The 22466-nt window shown below is 34.7% G+C and overlaps 1 protein-coding gene across 1 annotated transcript in view; it reads right to left on the bottom strand.

Moving 5' to 3' along the window:
* Positions 1-22466, bottom strand: part of ACE2 (angiotensin I converting enzyme 2) — a 54383-nt gene that overhangs the window by 11664 nt on the left and 20253 nt on the right. The window contains 10 exon segments of the mRNA XM_031958965.1: positions 117-239; positions 1009-1107; positions 7559-7703; positions 12516-12742; positions 13174-13343; positions 14644-14741; positions 18372-18477; positions 19385-19497; positions 21118-21261; positions 22067-22160. Of these exon segments, the coding sequence (XP_031814825.1) occupies positions 117-239; positions 1009-1107; positions 7559-7703; positions 12516-12742; positions 13174-13343; positions 14644-14741; positions 18372-18477; positions 19385-19497; positions 21118-21261; positions 22067-22160 (1319 nt within the window).

Genomic DNA, 22466 nt, shown 5'->3' with positions numbered 1-22466 from the left:
CTAAGATGGGTTCTTTTTCCCTTCCTTTTTCAGAAAGGTAATCAAATGAAAAGCTACACCTAAAAATGAGTCATACCAGAGAATGAATAAATGGAAAAAAGGGAACAATTTCTTACAGCAACTTGTTCCCAGCTTCAGTTGAGTTGGTGATGTCACACTTATGAAGAAGAGCTGATGGCTGAGCAATTCTACAAAGAGCTTCATGGAACTGGAACTGATAAATAGTCCTTGTATAATATCTATACAAGAAACAAACAACAATCTCAAAATTAATTACTTGAGGACCACCACAATAGGACATGGAAGTTTAAATTATACCTTACATTCTTCTTCCTCATACCATACTCTGAAATCCAATGACAGTAATTTCTTTGTTCTTCTTCACATTTAAGATACTCCATTTCCTGACTCTAGACATTTCCAGTGACTGTCTAGGATGCTCTCCCTTCTGATCTCTGCCTCCTGGCTTTCTTCAAGGCTCAGCTAAAATCTTAACTTCTATCTCCCTTAATTCTAGGATCTTCCCTCTGTTCTCCAATGTCCTATATATGTTTGTTTGTACATGGATAACATTTTCTTTTGCAAGATGACTTTTATGGAAATGTTTTGCATAACTTCACATATGCCTTCTTAATTGAAGGGGGTGAACAGGGAAGAAAGGAGAGATTCCTTCTTGAATATCAAAAGTTTTAAAAAACAAATGAAAGAATTGTTTTATATGTAACTCAAAAAAAATGTTTTAAATTTTTTTAAAATAAAATGAGGAGGTTAAACAAGATCAGGAGTTGTTAACCTGGAATCCAGGAACTTGGATGGGAAAAAAATACATTTTTATTTCAATATAATTGGGGTTTTTTCTTTATAATTCTGTATGTTCTATTGTTTGCATTAAAAAAAAATTCTGAGAAGAGATCTATCAGTTTAATCAGACTGTCAAAGGTTATCTGACGCATTATAGTCAATTGTCTACAGAAGCAACACCTAAAGCTATGAGAATAAAGACATTACCTGATGAAAGAATAATCATTAGCAACATGAAAGAGAGCAGCAGGGTCACAGTAGGTTTCATCATGGGGTAGGGGCTCCACTACACCAACTATCTCACGCCTTGGGAGAAAAAAAGAAGGGAATTTTAGAGTGAGAACATTTTCTTCATCAGAAGCAAAGTAAATAGCTATCTAAGACAATGAATATTGCCCAATAAGCCACAATGCTATTGATAATAATGACAAAGATGATAATGATGTTGATGTTGGCATAAGACAAAGAGTTTGACAAGTTATATAGATCATGGGTTAAATCCCTTTTATACTACCTTCAAACTAAGAATGGTTTTTACATTTTAAAATCCAATAAAACCTTTATTTAAAAATATAAAAACTATTCTTTTCTCTTAGGTCACACAAAAACAGGTAGCAGGACGGATCTGGTTTCTGGGGTCATCGTTTGCAGACTATAAAGAATCAAAGAGAGTTAGCAAGACATCATGGGTTGCCCTCAAGTCAGGAGAACCCAAGTTCAAGACCCAGATAAGTCAATTCTCAATGTCTCAAGCATTTCTCTCAGATTATGACATATTTCATTAGACTATGAACCAAGGAAAGGGTGTTCTTTTTATTCATCTAACTAAAACTTAGCTTTAAACAATTGAACAATTAAATTTACTTTAAAAATCAAGTGTTAAAAAATTAAACTTAGAACAAGTTTTTGCTGTAGTACTTAATACTTTGTACCAGACATTTACAAAGATTCAATTAATTTTCATGACATTTGTCTTTACCCATATAAGGAGCTAATATACCAAACTGACCAAAAGAGATAGGAGTTTCTTAACTTCCTATCCTAGAAAATGAGACACTTACTAGGTGTTCTGGCCACATCACTACAATTAACTGATAAAGCCAAATTTGTTTTCAATAGACCAAATCATGAGTAATTAAAGGCATTGGTGGGATATTAGCCTACTTAGTTTGCTTTTTTACATATAATAATTTTGAATAGATTTTTCACATAAACAGCTTGCTATTTGCAATATTGCATATGGACTTGTGAAGCTCAAATCAAGCCAATGTCTGGTGGCATTTGTAGTATAATCTTTAGGAGCACATCTGCCATAACCCTGAAACAATCAGCCTAAGCTTCCAAATGTATTGTTCCTGATTTTCATATCATTCCTGCTAACATCCAAGCTCAGTTCTTTTCCCATTGCAATCACAATTTTACTAAATTTTTGTTAAAAATGTGGGTTAGAGTCAAGAGTCACTAAGTTTATTGTAGTTTAGTTATTTCAATTGTGTTCACATCTTTGTGAACCTACTTGGGTTTTCTTGGCAACCTGGACTGGTTTGCCCTTTCCTTCTCCACATCATTTTATAAGCAAGCAGGGCTAAATAACTTGCTCAGAGTCACAGAGCTATTAAGTGTCTAAAAAGCCAGATCCTGACTCTAAGTCCAGCACTTTACACTAGGCTACCTAGCTGTACCCTTACCACATCTAGCTCAGGAACGAGTAAATATAATTCTCTCCAACTATTCAGGTCAGTGTCAGTCACAGATTTTAGGAGTGAATGAAATGAAGAAATTCTTTCCATCTCTTCTTTAGTATCATAGCAGAATATGTTTGAAATTCAAATTTGCCATCAGTGTAAATGTAGGGTTGAAACCACCCCCATTTAGTTCTGGTGACTAGTTAACAACTTTTTTTGATTGAATTAATCAGAAGTGGATAAGAACAAGGCCTATATACCTCCCTGTATCAATCATTCAAGTCAGTGTGTTAATTGACTGGGTCATGCTCTAAACAATTTGTATAAAAGAAGATATATCAATATCCAACAGAAAAGATATTCTCAAATTTTTGCGTGTAAAATAAAATAAGGAGCAAAAGAAAGAGTAAACAGTGTCAAATAAAGGGGATACTGGAAGATTTATTGATTTTTAAGCTGTCTTAAAGAGATTCATACTGAGGATAGTCTCAAGAAAAGGGTAGTTCTTTTCCCAACTTTTCCTGAATTCTATCTATCCACAGTTCTCATAAAATAAGTTATCTTATCAATCAAATATTTCCAGGAAACTGAATTTTTGCCTCAATTACAAAGAGTCAGGATTTGAATTATCATTCCCCATTTTTTCACTGTCCTTGAAAATAAGGAGAAAAAAAACCTAAAAGTAGTAGTTTTATTATTGTTCAGTCACATCCAATCCTTCATGACTCCATTTGGAGTTTTTTTGGCAGAGATATTGGAGTGGTTTGTCATTTTCTTCTTCAGCTCTCATTTTACATAAGGAAACTGAGGCAAACAGGGTTAAGTGACTTGATCAGAGTCACATAGCTAGGAAGTGTCTGAGGCCATATTTGACCCTGCTCTTCCTGACTTCAGGTCCAACACTTTTATCTACTGTGCCATCTACCTTGTCCAAGACTGCAAAAAAGTAATGGTTGTTGATATATGTCTATTACCTCAGTTATCTAGGCAAAATGATTCTGATAAATCTCTCAAGTTCCAGAGTTCTGAGTTTAAGTGGATTATCCTAATTCAGTATCCCAGAAGTCTGGCATTTATATGATGAACTTCCAAGATGTCTAAGGAGGGATAAATCAACACTGGTAGGAAGTAGAATAAGCCAAATCTCCCACACCAACTAGTAGTAGGATCAAGTTCATCAGCAGCCTTTTTAAAAAACAGATTATTCTGGGTTATTTCTCAAAACAAAAAGATTTGAAATTAAGAGGACCTGAGTTCAAATCTGGCCTCAGACACTTAACACTTCCTAGCTATGTGATCCTGGGCAAGTCACTTTACCCCAATCGCCTCAGCAAATAATAATAATAAAATAAAATAATTTTTTTAAAAGATTGTTGTAAGCTTTTCAGCTCTCTGTGGAGTATTTAGGCAACACAGTAGTTAAAGCGCTAGGGTAGGAATCAGGAAAACTGAGTCTTTTTAGTCCAAACAGACTCTTTTTGAGTCCAAAATCTCGGATATGGACTAGCTGTGTGACTCTGGACAGTTAACTTAATCCTGTTTGCCTCAGTTTCCTCCCCTGTAAAATGATCTAGAGAAAGAAATAGCATCTAGTATGTTTGCCAAGAAAACATGACTGAAATGACTTAACAATTTTTATCTCTTGATGACCAGTTCTGATGGACCAGGCCATCCTCAGCAACGAGATCAACCAAATCATTTCCAATGGAGCAGTAATGAACTGAACCAGCTATGCCCAGAAAAAGAACTCTGGGAGATGACTAAAAACCATTATATTGAATTCCCAATCCCTATATTTATGCACACCTGCATTTTTGATTTCCTTCACAAGCTAATTGTACAATATTTCAGAGTCTGATTCTTTTTGTACAGCAAAATAACGTTTTGGTCATGTATACTTATTGTGTATCTAATTTATATTTTAATGTATTTAACATCTACTGGTCATCCTGCCATCTAGGGGAGGGGGTGGGGGGTAAGAGGTGAAAAATTGGAACAAGGGGTTTGGCAATTGTTAATGTTGTAAAGTTACCCATGCATATATCCTGTAAATAAAAGGCTATTAAATTTAAAAAAAAAAAAAAACAATTTTTATCTCTGTCTTATTACAAATAAGTTGAGAATGAAGTTTGAAGAACGAATTTAGGTCATGGAGAAGGTCTCAGAATTTCTTTTAGCATCAGTGAGATAAATTGCTTCAATAATCTTTTGGAAAGCTAAAAAAAAAAAAGAAGAAGAAAAAGAAAAAAGATAGTTTTGCTTTACAGCAGGGATCATTCTACTAATAGTAATTTCAAGACTTCACTTGGATCCCTATTTCTTGTGAAATTTTACCCATTACTGCATTTCACACAAGACTGTCTTTCATAAAAGTAAAATTAGTTTACATAACACTAAAAAAAAATAATCAAATTGCGTTTGCAGAGGTAAAATTGACACATCCTGGCAAGAGCTTAAATGAGAGTGATGGTAGTGGTAAGAGAATGAGAAGTCAACCATAACTTCTGGGTTATGGATCTGAGGGATTGGAAGAATGTTGTTGCCCTTTACAGTAATAGGGAAGTAAGGAAGAAGGAAGAATTTAGGAGGGAAAATGAGCTCTGTTTTAGCCATGGTGAATTTAAGATAGCTATTGGACATCCAGTTTGACATGTCTGAGAGGCAGTTGGAGATGTGAAACTGGAGGTCAAAGGAAAGATTAAGATAAGATAGGAAGATTTAAGATATAGATAGTAACTAAATCCATGGCAGCTGATGAGATGGCCAAGTGAAATAGAATATAGGGAGAATATAGGGACACCTATTAGACCTATGCAGGGGTCCTCAAACTATGACCCGAGAGCTAGATGCAGCAGCTGAGGACGTTTATCCCCCTCCCAGGACTATGAAGTTTCTTTATTTAAAGGCCCACAAAACAAAATTTTTGTTTTTACGATAGTCCAGCCCTCCAACAGATTGAGGGACAGTGAACTGGCCCCTATTTAAAGTTTGAGGACCCCTGTATTAGAGGGTCTAATCTGGATCAGAATCCAGCAAAAGAGATGCAGAAAGAGTGGTCAGATAGGAAGAAGGAAAACCAGGGGAAAGGGGTGTCCTGAAAACCTAGAAAAAAGAATAGCAAGAAAGGAAGAGTGATGGATAGTGTCAAAGTCAAAGAGAATGATGACTTAAAAAGGTATAATTGGTAAAAAGCCAATGAGAATGCTAAGGATGACATTTATTGATTTACTGAGCATCAAGTGTTATAGTATCTGAACAAAAAATATTCAACTGGACTAAGTTTGTCATTACCAAAAAAGGGCCCCAATGTGAATATTTGACCATAGAATTTATACAATTGTCATCAGCAATTTTTGAAACTATTTTTCTCATTAGAGACTAATCATTTGTTGCACAACATCGTGTTAAGACCAAAATTAAATAATTTTAGAGGTGATTACTCAAGGAAATTGTCACTATAGAATCACATTGAATCAAATTAACAAGATTTAGAAATAAGTCTTTCTCAGAATTGTTAGCTTTTTTCCATGATACCTGACTAATCTCTCACCTCAGGCCAAACAGAACAAATCACAATCGATGTCTTCATTACACATTAGTTATATCATTCTTATTTAGATAAATAAGGCTGCTTCACACATTCAATAGGACATCAATAGACTTTCCTTCATTAAAACTTAACATTAAAATTAATTCAACATTTGTAAGCTTTTATAACATTTGTTATTTCTTTGCTAGTTTCAGATTCTTCTATCAATGCTGGATCCATATAACTTTAATTTGGTGTCTCATCAGAGGAAAAGAAATAGCAGTAAAAATAAAAATATTTTATCCTATATTAAAATCAAATGTACTTTTCATTCTTATTAGACTGAAAACTTTTTTTCTTCTTCTAGAAAACATAAAAATAAGATAATAAGGACAGCTAGAAAATTGAGACCGACATGGTATTTTTTTTAAACTATCACAAATATCATTAGCTATAATGTTTGATAATTTTGAATAGGAACTAGCAAAATATTCTCTAGTTGTCAACAGCACAAGCATTGTTCAGTTGTTTAATCTATTCTCCCCCAATGAGATTATATGCTCTTGGAGATGAATTATCGTCTTAAAAACAGCATCATAGATTTAAAGCTAAAAGTTCCTTTGAGGTAATTTAATTCAATCTTTAAAAAAAAAAAAGATGAGGAAAATGAAACCTCAGAAGGGAAGCAACTTGTCTCAAAGTGCCTAAGTGGCAAAAATGAGATTTGAATTCTTAACCTTTGCCTTCAAATCTAGCCTTCTTCTCAGCACTGGCAATTTAGGAAATAATAGATTCAATCAAATTGCTTCCTTTAAAATGAAAATACATTTAAGAGACAAATTGTAGATGAGAATCTCATAAATAAGATTGCCCTTGCTGAGCTCTCTGACACCAATTCACATCCTTAATTCTGTCAGGAAAAAGAATCCATTGAGTTGATCTGGACTCATATAAATTAATTTTTCACTTTTGAACTGGTGTTCTTCTCTGGCACTCTCTCTGTCTGTATGTCTCTCTCTTTATCTTGCTGTCTCTCTCCCTCTCTCCCCTTCTCTCTCTTCCTTTATCTTTTTCTCTCTCTCCTAAATTCCTATGTCACTCCTGGGCACTTACATGCTATTACATATTATAATATATGCATTATATATTACATAATATATTATTATTACTTTTTTTCAACATCTTACTTCAAGAATGGGATAAAAGATGGTCAGTAAAAGTGGCATATTGATGCCAAAGAGATATAAAAATAACCCCAGAAAGGCTTCTCACAGTACTTAAATAGAACTTCTGTGTTGGATTTATGAGAAAACATGGACAGGAATTAATGATACTGAATGAGAAGATTGTCAACTATGTCAGCTGATCTGTATCTATGGAGTTGGTGCCCATGGATTCAACAAAGTACCAAAAATTTCTAACTCTCTAGCAAGATTGTGCCTGTCTTTGAAGACGGGTATCTTTTTCTTATATTTCGCTATATAAGCCACTAACATAATGCTTCATCCCACAGCAAAGGCTCAGCAAATACTTATTAACTTACTTCATCTCCCACCACTTTTTCATCCATTTCTCTTTGGGAATTTCACCCTTGAAAACCATCCATCTCCATTTCTCTAGCATGTAAGTAAAAGGCATTGTTCCAACGATAGTGAGGGCTTGCTTGAACAGGAAGTTTATTTCTGTTTCTGAAAGTTAAAATAACAAAAAAAATCAATAATAGTAAGGTGAGGGTATCAACTTATGCTTTGAATTAAAAATATCTTCTACCACAAATACTAATTACTCTTCAACACAAACTTTTTTTTATTAGATGATAAAAAATCATATGTAAAGTAATACAACCAATTCTTTATTATCTCTGATATAGAAGTTAGACCCAATTTGATTACATAAGTAATATAATTAGTTTCTACCTTCTTTCCCACTCCATTTTTCACCAGAACTAATAACAATTTTAAATTGTGGTGCTGAAGAAGACTGTTGAGAGTCTCTTAGCCAGCAAGGTCAAATCAATCATCAATACTTAGAAAATAATTCAGGTTATTCCCCAGAAAGTTAAATACTGAAGCAGAAGCTTAGACATTTTAGCCACTAATAAGATAACAAAAAGAAAAAGTGAAGATAAAAGAAAAGGGGACAACAAAGGACGACATGAATAGATAGTATAATAGATGTAATGAGCTTGTATGGATTTCAGAAAATAGTGAAAGATAGAAGAACTTGGCATGCTATGATCAATGGGGTCACAAAGAATCTGACAAAATGGAACGAGTAAGCAACAACAAAGTGAACATTATCCTGAAGTGTCACCTACTTCCCCTGATCTTTTTTTAAATTCTCCAATGGAAGTACCAGTAAGAAAAGAAAGAAGGAAATGTTATTAAGCACCTACTATGTAATAGGCATTGTCCTAAGTCCTTTCCTAATTTTATATCATTTGATCTTCACAACTCTGGAAGGTAAATGCTATTAAGTGACTTGCTCAGGGTCACAAAACTAGTAATTATCTAAAGCTAGCTTTAAACTCAGTTTGTCCTTAATCCAAGCTCAGCTCTTTATTCACTGAGCCAACTAGTAATAAAATAGTATTTTTTAAAAAGTCAGTCATACAGGAAAAGGCAATAACGATTGTTGGAGGGGAAGTGGGAAAACTGGGATACTGATAGTGAACTTATGAATAGATCCAGCCATTCTGGAGAGCAATTTGGAACTATGCTCAAAAAGTTATCAAATTGTGCATACCCTTTGATCCAGCAGTGTTAGGGCTTATATCCCAAAGAGATATTAAAGAAGGGAAAGGGACCTGTATGTGCAAGAATGTTTGTGGCAGCCATTTTTGTAATGGACAGAACCTGGAAACTGAGAGGATGCCCATCAACTGGAGAATGGCTGGGTAAATTGTGGTATATGAATGTTATGGAATATTATTGTTCTGTAAGAAATGACCAGCAGGAGGATTTCAGAGAGGCCTGGAGAGACTTACATCAACTGATGCTAAGTAAAATGAGAAGAACCAGGAGATCATTATACACGGCAACAACAATACTATATGAGGATCATTTCTGATGGACGTGGCTCTCTTCAATAATGAAAGGATTCAATTCAGTTCCAATTGATCAGTGATGAACAGAACCAGCTATACCCAGCAAAAGAACACTGGGAAATGAATGAGAACTGCTTGCATTTTTGTTTTTCTTCCCAGGTTATTTTTACCTTTCTAAATCTGATTTTTCTTGTGCAGCAAGAGAACTGTATAAATATGTACACATATATTGTATTTAAGATATACTTTAACATGTTTAACATGTATGAGATTGCCTGCTATCTGGAGAGGGGATGGAAGGGAAAAGTTGGAAAAGAAGTGATTGCAAGGGTCAATGTTGAAAAATTACCCATGTATTATGTTTTATCAATAAAAAGCTATAATAAAAAAAAAAAGTCAGTCATAGCATTGTAGGTCTAATAGCACTCTTAGAGATCTTTTGAATAACCTCTTTTCTTAGCCTACTTAGACAATCACTCCCTGAACAATCAAGGACTGACTTTAATTTCTTTTTTTTTTTAATAAAAAAAATTTTAAATAGTATTTTATTTTTCTAAATACATGCAAAGATAGTTTTGAACATTCATTTTTGCAAAACCTCGTGTTGTAAATTTTTCTTCCTCTTTCCACCCTCTCCCATCCAAGATAGCAAGCACTCTAATATAAGTTAAATATGTGCAATTGTTCTAAAGATATTTCCATATTTATCATGCTATACAAGAAAAATCAGATCAAAAGAGAAAAAAAACACAAGAAAGGGGAAAAAAAACCCAAGAAAATAAACAACAACAAAAAGGTGAAAATTCTATGCTTTGAGCCATATGCAGTTCTCATAGTCTTCTTTCTGGATAGAGATGGCTCTCTCCAATCACAAGTTTATTGGAATTTCCTTTAATCACTGTATTGTTGAAAAGAGCCAAGTCCATCACAATTGATTGTTACATAATATTGTTGTTACTGTGTACAATGTTCTCTGGCTGACTTTCATTTCTATTAAGTCTCTTTCTGGTAACAGTTCCCAAATGCTTTCATCTTAAAACACCCCTGTATATATTATCCCTATTCTCTCATTGTCACATGGCTTGCCTAACTATCATGTAGTATAGCACCTCTCACCTCCCAAGGGATGAAAGTGGAGTTTTCTGGCCCCCAGATGAATGATTTAATTACTAGATAATACTCTCTCCCTATTTTAGTGAAACGTATTATTATTCACAATATCTGTAAGAATCAAAGATCTTAAATATAGTAGAAAAGGGGCAATGTCACAAAGAGAAAGAAGGTCTTTCTTTGCTTGAATCTCAAATCTTCCTCTCTCTCTTAACTACACACAGTTATAGTATTTATACCTGGGAGAAGATTGAAATCCATCATGTTCAAACCTTTAATTTACTGTTGAGAAAACCGTAGCCATAGAGGTTCAATGTAAAACCTAAAATCATGCAGACAGTAAATCAGAAAGCCAAGTGTTCTCTGACTACAAATCTAATAATATTCTCATTATTTTACAATGTATGAAAAACACTTGCAAAGTTGCTATAAAAATATTAGATATTACTACTACTACATCATTCTGCTTATTAAATCATACTGCTTCTTGTTAAGCTTCATTTTGCATATTATCTAAAAAAAATAACAAAACAAAACAAAATCTCACAAGAGCTGCTATAAGGATCAAATGAGAACATATGTGAGAGAAGAACTATTTAAATGTCAAGTAGGATTAAAACAAATCATTGTATCTAAGGTTGATAATAAATGGTCAGATCCTGGAATAACATCAATGAAATGAGAGTAAAACTTGTTTAAGAGTATGATTACTCATTACTCTTTTTCCATTGACACATTTCATAGGAGTATCTGAAATTATCACTATCGGCCTACCACCAAAGGGACATACATATATGTGCTTGGAATATTTGGAGGTGTATTTCTTTGTTTTGCTTGTTGTATTTTGTTTGTCTTTTGCAGTCTCCATTAAAGAATTATACTAATCAAATTATAATTGCATCCTCAGGTGCTCCTTGTGAACTTTCTGAATATTAAGCACTTCTCTTTTTTTTTTTTTTTTTTTTTTTTTTTTTTTTGCTGAGGCAATTGGGGTTAAGTGACTTGCCCCAGATCACACAGGGTTACGTGTCTGAGGCCAGATGTGAACTCAAGTCCTCCTGACTTCAGGTCTGGTGCTCCATCCACTGCACCACCTAGCTTTAAGCACTTTTCAAATATTACCTTATTTAATCTTCACAACAACCCTAGGGAAGTAGGTGCTATTATTAACCCCATTTTCAAGTTGAGGAGACTAAGGCAAACAGAGGCTAAGTGGGATGGTTGATCCAGGTAAGGGATATATTATATGATAGTAGAAGGCATCAAAGGAAACTAATCCATTCCCTCCATCATAATCAAAAGTGGCTTCCTAATCAAAATATTGGCTTCCTCAGCACAGCACTCACTAACAAAACTAAAGTTTGTTCTTGTAATAGTTAAAGCTGGGGCAGCTAGATAGTGTAATTGAGAAGAGAGAGACAGACACAGACAGAGAGAGGGAGAGAAAGAGGGGGGCAGTCTCCCAAACATTGCAAGGCATCCCATGTACCAATTTTTCTTCAATGAAACTGAAATTAAACTTCTTGCACAAACCTTTCTTCTTCTTTGAACGTTGTCTTTCCTTTCCAAGCTAGGAGACTTATGCTATCCATAAAAGCTACAGTTCCTAGAAGTCTATACAGCTAGATTCAAGAAACCTCCTCCTGCCTGCAGTCAGTGCAGTGTTCTCAAAACCTGATTACATAAACTTAAAAATAACCTATTCTGGGTTCTACCACTAACTGTATGATCATAGGCAAATCACATTATCTCTCAAGGTCTCAGTTTCCTTATCTATGAGAGGTTGGATGAGGTAACCTCTAAGGTTACCTTCCAGCTACATGAATTCTTTAACCAGATGTCTGACAATTGACCAATGACAACATTGGTTTAGAAATCTCCACACATTTTTATACTGCTTTGCATATCAATGACTAGAATAAGACAGGCAGGAGAGCATAAAAAAAAAAAAAAAAAAAAAGATGAAGCTAAAACTAAAATTTGCAAAAATTGTGTTCAAACTACCTGATCCTTCATGGCTTGAGTCACATCAATGTTTGCTTTTTCTGAATAGGGCAATGTCAGTGTCTGAGGTCTCTTGTAGCCTAATTTGATGGAATTATTCCATTATTTCTTTTGTTACTTGGGGACAAGAGTTACAATATCAGGAAAAGAAAAGGAAGACATTTTAAAAGCAATGAAAGTCTTTACAAGAAAAATATCATTACATCCATTTTAAAACCTCTTTCTTTTGAACTCTAGCAGATCAGTGGTTATAGATGTTTTATATAGTTGTTTTGGATACAGGATTCTCCCCATCACTGGGGAAGAAGCAAAAAAAAAAAAAAAAAAATGTGAAATTTACCAAAATCCTCCTGAAAAGTCGGTGGTAGGAGACCAAGGGCTTGTAAATGTGTAGGTGTGGCTGCTGAGAGGGACATGATTTCTCCAACTGCCTCATGGAACCCTTCATTGGCTCCATTTCTCAGCAGAAAAGGTTGCGAAGCATAAGCCATGTCATACTGGATGTGACCCATTTCATGATGAGCAGTTAGAAAGTCATCCATTGTCACTTTTGTGCACATCTTAATCCTATAATTTAATGAAGAATAAAAAAAATTTTAAATTAGTAACACAATGTCTATACCATCTAATCCAGCGATTTCACTGTTTAGCCATATATGTCTAACAACTTCAAAAATACAAAGTTCCTATATATCAATATATTTATAGCAGCAGTTTTTGTGGTAGCAAAGAAATAGAAACCAATCAGATACCCATCAATTGGGGATGGGCTCAATAACCATACATGAATGAAGTAAAATTAATATTTTTATGCCATATTATGGCAATATTATGCCATAAGATACAACTTATGACTCTGAGCCCATACATAGTTACTTTCTTGGCCTCCAAAAAATGGTACGTCTTTCCACCATTCTCTCAACCAGTGGGCTGATAAAACTACACTTATTCTCCCAACTAAACACTTTGAAAAAAATATGAGCAGTGAATACCAATACCTGAAATCCCCTTTTCCCAAATCCCAAGCTGTAGGATGACAAACCACTTTTCTGCCATCATTAGGCTCCGTGAGCATTGAATTTTCCCAGAAACCCTTGGTCATGTTAAAGAGGCCAACAGATACAAAGAATTTCTCAGCTTCCTCAAATATCCTTTTTGCATTCCAATTCTAAAAGGTTTAAGAACATAAAGTTAGTATATAGAGCATTTAGAAAAAGTTGCTAAAGCTATCTATGATTTAAAGGGAGATATGGTGGTACCTGAGGTTTTACCCAATCTTATGAAGCTGGATACAACCCAGTGGCATGTGGGAAAATATAGACTTTGGGGAGGGAGTAGGATGGGGTAGGGGGGAAAAACCACAACTGGGCTCTATCAACTTTGATAACTCTGTCTATGGGAACTCTGTCTATGGCACAGTAATGGGCTTTGTCTACTGTAGAATGATCATTGATCTGAAGAAATATCTAAGAGTAACCTTAAGTCACAGAGAAAAGTTACATTCTCATATTTTGCTTTGTTTTTTCCCATTGTCCTCTCTCTGGGTGAGGATTATGCTAAGTAGATAATAGTAAAGTGACTATGGCATAGTAGATAAAGAGCTGACCTTGGAAACACAAAGATCAAGCCCCACCTCTGATATACATTGGCTCTTTGATCTTTGTCAAGTCAATAAACCTCTCAGTGTCAAGAGCACTAAGACTACAGACTACATACAAGATGTAGAAATGCTGATCTCAATTAATAGGGAGAACATTTTTTATCTGGGATTTTCCAAAATGAATGAAATTATAGATCTAGTCAAATAGATCTCAAATTCTCAATTATTCTCAATTCTCAAATAATGACTAAGATTAAAAATTGATAACATCTCAAAGGACTGCTAATTTGATTTTCTCCTTAGATGGTCCCACATCACCTTCACTAGTACTGTTTGCTATATAATCAACATACAATAAATGATTGTGCAGATGGAGTTATTCACTCCAAAGACAAGTTTTCTGGCTTTAAGTTCATATAAATTAAACATTAATAACTATCTAAAATTGTCCAAGTGGTAGTCTCATATTCTACCCTACTAATGACTGTTACACAATTATTTCAGTTGAAACTATCTTCTTTGGAAAATATGAGGAAACTTGAAATTGAATGATGTGAAACAAGGATCAATACTGTACCTATTTTTCAAGGACCTCAAGGCCAATGATTCTGAAAGCTAAGTCAATACTATTTCATCCTCAAGATCAGTGATACTGAGAGCCAAAATATCAATAGTATCGCTCTAATTTTCCAAAGGAAAAAATGCTACATCAGGGAAAACTTGGTTTTAGAAACATTGGTTTAGAAATCTCCACACATTTTTATACTGCTTTGCATATCAATGACTAGAATAAGACAGGCAGGAGAGCATTAAAAAAAAAAAAAAGATGAAGCTAAAACTAAAATTTGCAAAAATTGTGTTCAAACACCTGATCCTTCATGGCTTGAGTCACATCAATGTTTGGTTTTTCTGAATAGGGCACTGTCAATGGATATAGATTTGTCCAGAATCTGCCCCACATGTCACCTGTAATAAAGAAAAACCCAACAAAGCACATAAGAAAGGCAAGAGAAAATAATCACAGTTTCTAAGTAATGTTTGAAGTAAAAGGGTTCATGACATTCTAGGCCTTGTTATGGCTTTTAAAAATTTTGCTTTTGGGGCAGCTAGGTGACATAGTGGATAGAGCACCAGTCCTGAAGTCAGGACACCTGAGTTCAAATCTGGTCTCAGACACTTAACACTTCCTAGTTATGTAACTCTGGGAAAGTCACTTAACCCCAATTGCCTCAGCAAAAATAAATAAATAAATAAAATTCTATTCTTCACCCATCCATTCACCTTTATTACTCTTTTTTCTTTCTTTATATTTTTTTCTGCCATCCATAAAACCATCAAAACAGTTAAAATAAATTTAAAACCACCAAAATTACATGGAAATATGGGAATGAATCTGTTCAGGTTTCCAATTAACTATTAGGCCCATTTCAACCCAATGCAATTTATGTTATGGGGAGAAAGATTTTACTGAGAGCTTCTACTCTTCCACCATCCCTTGGCCAAACAAAACTCATTAAATGAAGTCTTTTTGAGGAGGAATATTTCTTTCTTTTTGTTACTTTCTATGTGTAGTTCTTTAATACATAGCCCAGTGTTGTACTGTATGGCAGTTGTCCAAGACTAGTTCAGCTAAATCTTGAAAGGCTCATGAAGAGGTTGACTTCAGGGTATTGATTTTTTTAAGCCAAAGAAAATTTGAATGACCACCTTCTTTGTCACTAAGGGGATGTAATCAGTATCAATGGAGAAAGTGCTTAGGCCTACAAAATTGCAGACTGATGTACTGAAAAACTACTGGCTCATAATTATTAATAATACCAAATAAAAGAACTCAAGTTTCTCAACATAGCTTGGAGGATTTTGCACTAGAATGCTGATAAGAAACTCTTTTGCCTTCATTAGGGATAGAGATAGCAAGAGAGCTTTGGAGATAGAGGCATTTTTCATTACTGCTTCAAGATATATATATATGGTTTCAGATAGATTCTCTTTAGTAGGAAAAAAAAAGAGATCCTTTTACTGGTGAGTAGGGGAAACAACACGTCAACTTGTTTCTGATTTTTAGCATGCATCCCTAGAGACTTCAGGGGAATTTCTCCCTGGAAAAAATTGGGATCTCTGTCTATCTGTCTGTCTCTCATTCCCACAGGGGATGTTCATTAACTAAGTATATTCGTATTGTATTCTAATTTGTGTAACTAATTTCTGTTAACTATTTGCTTGAATAAATGGATTTATTCACTGGTTCACTATTTGAACCCAAGTTTTCCTGATTTTCAAGACAACTATTTACATCCTGCAAAACTTACTGAGTGACAGTAGTGCAAACCCAGATTAAAATGTATTTGGAAATTGTTTAACAAAATCAATAAAAATTCTGTTTAACACAGATAATATTAATCTATAGTTTTCTAAGTCCCCATTAATCTCTTTCTGAGTTTAAAGTCGATGCACTGTACCATATTTAGATAATACTATTAACTATTATCATCACCATTTTAGATTATGAAGAAATGCTTTTAAGGTGAAGTGGCTTGTCCACACTTAAAATATTATGTGTCTGAAAACTAGAATTTAAACTCATGTCTCCTAACTACAACCCAAGTTATTTCTACTATTCCATACTGAAGAACTCTTCTCTACCTTAGGTTGTAAACATCAAGAGGGAAGGGCCAATTCCCCTTCCAACAGAGCACAGGATTACTGAAAAGGAAATATTCCTGCTGCTCCTAAGTCTCCCACCTCTGCACACTCCATCCCCCCAACTTCTTCCATGCCTGAAGTGAATGACAGGTTGAAGGTCAATAATATATAGTACAGTGAATTCTGGAACATAGTCTCATCTACTCTTTGAACTGATATATCAGTCTATGGGTATTTATTCCTTAGGAACCACTGGGGAACCACTACTCAAAATAGGGCTAACAATTAGATACTACTGACAGTCTTAGGCATTTGGAATAATTCCCATTCAAGAGCTTAAAATGAGGCACAATAGATAGTTTCTGGACAAAAAAACAAAACAAAACATTCCCTTGAGTGGAGGAGAGCACCCATCCTTCATGTTAGAAGCAGTAGGATTCTGGTAACTCTACCTGAACTCAAGGTTAGTGATGAGGATTGTCATGAAACTAATATTAACAGGAGACTGTGATGAGTATATTGTATTTATACCGAGCAGGGAAATAGGGAGAATAAGTTTAATTATTGTATAGTTCTCAATCTGGCTGTATCTCCAACCAGACAACTAGAACTTTGGAAGATTTTGATCTATTCTTTGCTTATAAGAACAGAAAACTCCTATGTTGATGGGGTTTTAGGAGGAGGGGGAAGGAACTGGACGTTCCTTTCACCTTGCAACTGTATTGAAAGAAACAAGCCTTGAAGTATTAAAAGAAACAAGATACCTTGCTGGGTATCTCACTTTAGCTACCTGGAGAGTTCATCAAGGAGCTAGTAAATGTTTGAAGATTTGCAGATTTGAATTCAAGATGAATGTCCCTGACTTTCTAGCTGTGAGTCCCTGGATAAGTCATTTAACCCTGTTTGCCTCAGTTCCTCATCTATAAAATGATGCGGAGAAGGAAATGGCAAACCACTCCAGTATTTCTGACCACAAATGAGATCGAGGAGGACAGGACTGAAAAATGACAGAAGAGGGCAGCAGAGAACAATACCTGAAGCCTTGAAATGTAAATTGATGGCGGGAACTTCTGATCATTCCTTAACCATAGGAATTCTCAGACCTGAGCCTTACAGAGTTGGAACAGGGTTGCTAAGTCAGGGCTTCTAGCTTTTGTAGCTTATTCATTCAATCAAACTTTCTTTTTTGCAACATCGTGAACTAAGTGTTTAGGGGATGCAAGAGAGTTTGTTTTTTTTGTTTTTTTTTTAACTTTACTAGGTGAGGGGATGGGTGTCAAAAGTGCAAAAAATCTCTAGGTCGTCTACTTCCATTGAATGTAAGGTCTTTGAAAATAAAATTCTATTTCATTTTGGCATCTCTAGTTCTTTACTTAATGTCTGGCTTGCCATAAAAAATACTTAAGGATTAGCTGATTGACGAGAGGCTTTGATCCAAGGGTTCCAGATACAGAACAAAACTATTTCTATTGGCTTCCTCTGAAAAAGGGGCATTTTGTGGGGGGATGCATTTTGAATTGTGGTTTCCTTCTAGTACTAAATCCTTTTTGGTCATGGAATTGATCAAAGCTTTTTATTTCAGTCCTGAGATGTATAATTAGCAACTTTGTGATATGCCTTCACAAAATTCAACTTGGGGACAAACCTGTAGAATAAAAGCCCTCAAATTATAATGGGGAAAGTTTAATTTAGGAGAAAGGGGGTTACATGAGACTCTGGGAAACAAGGATGCTGCTCTGGAAGAATGGCTTCCTCTTATAATTAATCATGTCAGTAACTAGATGCTGGTTCGATTATGTATACCTAGATGCTGGAGGCTTAGGAAATGCAATCAGTCCCTCTAAATATCAACTCCCTCATTAAGGCTCTGTTTGTCCCTGTGCCCAAAAGCAACAAACATCAAATGATTAATTTAAATAAATAGTAAAAAGATGTTAGACTGCCTTTTATTACCTAGCAAATGTGCAGGAAGACCCCCAGTTTCACTAATTAGAGGACCATAGATGGTCATCATCCTTTTCCGCACATAGGCATGTAGTTGGTCATATAACTCTTTTATCTGGAAAAAAAAATATATGCAAGATAACAAATATACAGCACTTCATCCTCTCCTCCCATATCTCTAACTCCAGAAACTTGAGCTTTGTCATATACTATTAGTGTATAAGGAAAATTTTTCTCCCACTCAGAGAAATGTGGAGAAACCAAAGGTATTTCCTCTATTCCTTTTACTTTATTTTTTAGATAGCAAGTCATTTCACCCCAAACTTAGATTTATGGATTTAGACCCAGAACTCTTCTGAAAAAATATATCATTTTTAAGATGTTGTCTAATTTTATTTTTGATAATCCAGAATGAGCTAGTCGCAAAGCTTAAGCAAGCAATGAACACTTCTGGGATTCCATTTTCTCATTTCTAAAAAGAGGGGTTGGACAAGACAATGTGAGCTGCCTGAAAGGGAAAGTTTGGAGAGAAGTCTAGGAGTTAGAATGTTAAGGAAAGGAAAATATTGAAAATTGTTCATAGGAATTTCCCTGAAGCCTTCTTCAGGCCAAAAATAAAAATAAATGAAAAATAAAAAGAGGGGTTGAGGGTGGGAAGGAAATACCATTGGAAGAAAAGGCCAAAAGACTATTCCAATAACTTTGCTATTCTTTTTTTCAATTGCTGTTTGAGAGCAGAAAAAGATAGCAGAGAGTATTACTGGTGGGTACTTCTATACTTTTTTCTCATCTGCAGAAGTTGATAAAACTCTGAAAGAATTATGCTAGATAACGTCAGATGTCCAGTTATAAGATTCTATGAGCTTAAGGATACTTAGGAAAAAACTGGGAAATGTGGAAAGGAAAAGGAATTCCATTGGACATTATGATATTGCTCTAATTAATCATCCATCAGCCTCTGCATATGGTCCCATTTTACAAGTCAGGTGTGAATTAAATGATATCTTTGAACTGTTTGCTACCTGGGAAAAGGTCTTTTCCACATCTTGCTTCAGCTGAGAACGACTATAGTCAAATTCCACTGATTCTTCAACTTCATAATCTCCTCTCCAATAATCCCCATAGTCTTCATAGTCTTTGAAAGCAAAACAAAACATTAATTCAACAAATGAAATACTGAATGCAAATTGAAAAGCTGAAGTATAGTATTTAGAAGATTAACCTTGTGATAAAGAGGACTTCGGTTAAATATTGCTTCTGACACAATCTAGTTATATGACATGAACAAATCATAATCTCTCAGTGATCCAAGCAAATCTCTGACTATAAATTATAGAGAATTGCTAATTTGCATCAGTGGATGGAGTTTCCATTAGGAGAGCTTATATGAATTGCCCAAGATCATAGAACTAATAAGTGTCTGAGGTAGAATTTTAACTCAAGCCTTCTTGATTTTATGACTAGCACTCTATCCATTGATTCATCCAACTGCCTTTAAATGATAATATTAATAGAAATAGTGATGTTTCAGAGAAAGCTAGCATCTAGGAAAGATGAGTTCATTTTAAGTTAGGCATATCAGTGATATATATAGATGGAGATTTCCAGTAGCCATGGGAAAAGTACAACTGAAAGGGATGGTAGAAATTAAGACTGAATATACAGATCAGTGAATAATTAGCATAGGTAACAAAATGCCAAACCAAAAAAAAAAAAAAAAAATATATATATATATATATATAAAACCAAAAGACAAAGCAAAGGGAGGCTTCTGAACTTAGGAGCAAAAAATGCTAAAGCACAGAAGGTTGAAAAGAGAAGAGATAAGTCAAAGAAGGAAAGGATTTTTGCTCTGTGAATAGATAGCTGATGATTCCACCTCGGGAATCACTTAATGAGCCCGAATGATCAGCAAGCACTTAATGAGCATTTATTAAGCACTTATACAGTTCAAGGCATAGTGATAAGTGCTGAGAATACAAATACAAACAAAAAGAAAGATGGCACCTGCCCTGGAAGCATTTGCATTCTAATGGGAACACATAAAAGAAAGCTGAAAGGTGGAGTAGGAAATATATCCAATTAGAGGAGCATGATAAAAGGATCCAAGAGTGCAGCCTGATGAGAAATAAAGATGGGCTGGGTGCCCTCTTTTACTTAACTTTTTCAGGACTATTTTCTCACTTGTAAAATAAAGGGATTTTGGACAAGACTGGCAGTGTCAAAATCTGATAGAAATGGATATCTGAAGACTTGATTGATTTTGAAAACCACAAATTAACATTATCTATGTCACATTTTATTTTTATTTTTGTTAAACATTTCCCAATTACATTTTAAACTGATTCAGGGTTATTCAGGGTTCTGTCAATCACTGGCCATAAGTTTGATATCTCTGAACTCGGGGATTTTCCAATTCAAAGAATCTATACTTTTCTGAGATCCAAATCTACTTCCAATGTCTTCCGAGAACTTCTACATGTTCAAAGCTACTAAATGCTTAATTAAATAAGGGTCAGGTACAAAAAAACAAATTAATCTCACTTCACAACTCCTGAAAGGCTGAGACACTCAAAAGATTGAAGAATGCAAATTTGCAATTGTGATGGTCTTAGTCTTTTTTAAGATCACCTTCCCCAGATATCATCAGCCAGCAGAAAACCTTAAATACAAGTGAGTGTTTTAATCTTTGGTTAAGACATTGGAAATGTCCCCGATATTAATTTGTGAAAAATACAGTAAAGCATAAGCTTACCATTTCCTTTGGCAAGTTCATTTTTTAAATCCACATATTCTTCATATAATGGCCTCATTTCTTTGCCAACTTTAGATCTCCAGCCTTCCCAAACCCACAGCCTTTCATAATAATCACGGCTTTCTTCCATAATTTTGTCCAAACCTATTACCACAAAACAGATGAAAATGGATATGTATGGTATTTCTGAACTTAGTTTAAATGTTAATAACATCTTTTAAGGCATTAAATAATATTCCTAGAAGTCATTAATGAAGGAAAAACAGAAATTTCAGTTCTTGAAAAAGTAAATAAAAATTAATGGACAAATTTTTGTCCATTCTTACAGGTAAGCCAAAATGTTATAATTATTTTTTTAAAAAAATCACTAAACAAGTTTAGTTATACTGATGTTCAATGCTAACTTAATAGAACTTTTAAAGAAACAAGTCCCTTTTCTTCTAAATAGGTGATTCAACACTGCAAAGAGTCACAAGTTATATTATGGAATCAATTAACACTTAAAAAGTACCACTATGAACCAGCCATTATACTGGGCATTGGAGATAAAAAGACAAAAATTAAACAGTGTTGGTCCTCAAGAAGGTTGCTTTTTATTAGGGGAAATAACACATTTACATATAAGCATATGCAAAATGAATACAAGGTAACTGGGTGGCAGTTATAGTTATGAGTTTGAAGAATTAAGTTTTGTGGGGAACTTGAGATTCTAAAATATGGAGATGAGGCAGGCATAGGGGACAACAAAAACCTGTGAGAAAGTATGATGGGGAGATGGAGGGATGACTCGAGTGAGGAGGCATGAAGCTGAGTGACATACACTAAGAATAGAGAAGGGAAATGGAGATGGATTAAATAGGTATTTATCCCTAAGATATGAATGCATTTCAAAACCCAAGACACATTATCACTTGGAAAACTTGGAAATGAATAGAAACACAAAGAGTACCTGGTTCAAGCAACAAACATTGCTGAGGATTCTTTGGGTTACAGACAGTTCCAGTGCTGTAGAGAGTGCTCATGGTATTCAAGATTGTGTTCAGCTATAATCAAAATATTACATTGTTAGGAAAACCATAACTGAAAATCAATCCAAGATAATTAAGGTTAACATTCTGGCCTTCCATCCAACAATGGAATGACTTCACACACACACACACACACACACATTCACACTCATTATTTATACACAACTAGGTAGAACAGTGTAGAGAGCTCTGGGCCTGAAGTTGAGAAGAGTTGAAGTTAAATCCAACCTCAGACACTTACAGCTTAATCTGTGACTTAAGTTTCCTCATCTGTAAAATAAAGTAAAATAATAGTAGCTACACCTCACAGCGAGGTTTATA

This window comes from Sarcophilus harrisii, chromosome 3 (assembly GCF_902635505.1).
Source record: "Sarcophilus harrisii chromosome 3, mSarHar1.11, whole genome shotgun sequence".
NCBI classification, from domain to species: Eukaryota; Metazoa; Chordata; class Mammalia; order Dasyuromorphia; family Dasyuridae; genus Sarcophilus; species Sarcophilus harrisii.
This window is presented reverse-complemented; position numbering and strand designations above follow the sequence as displayed.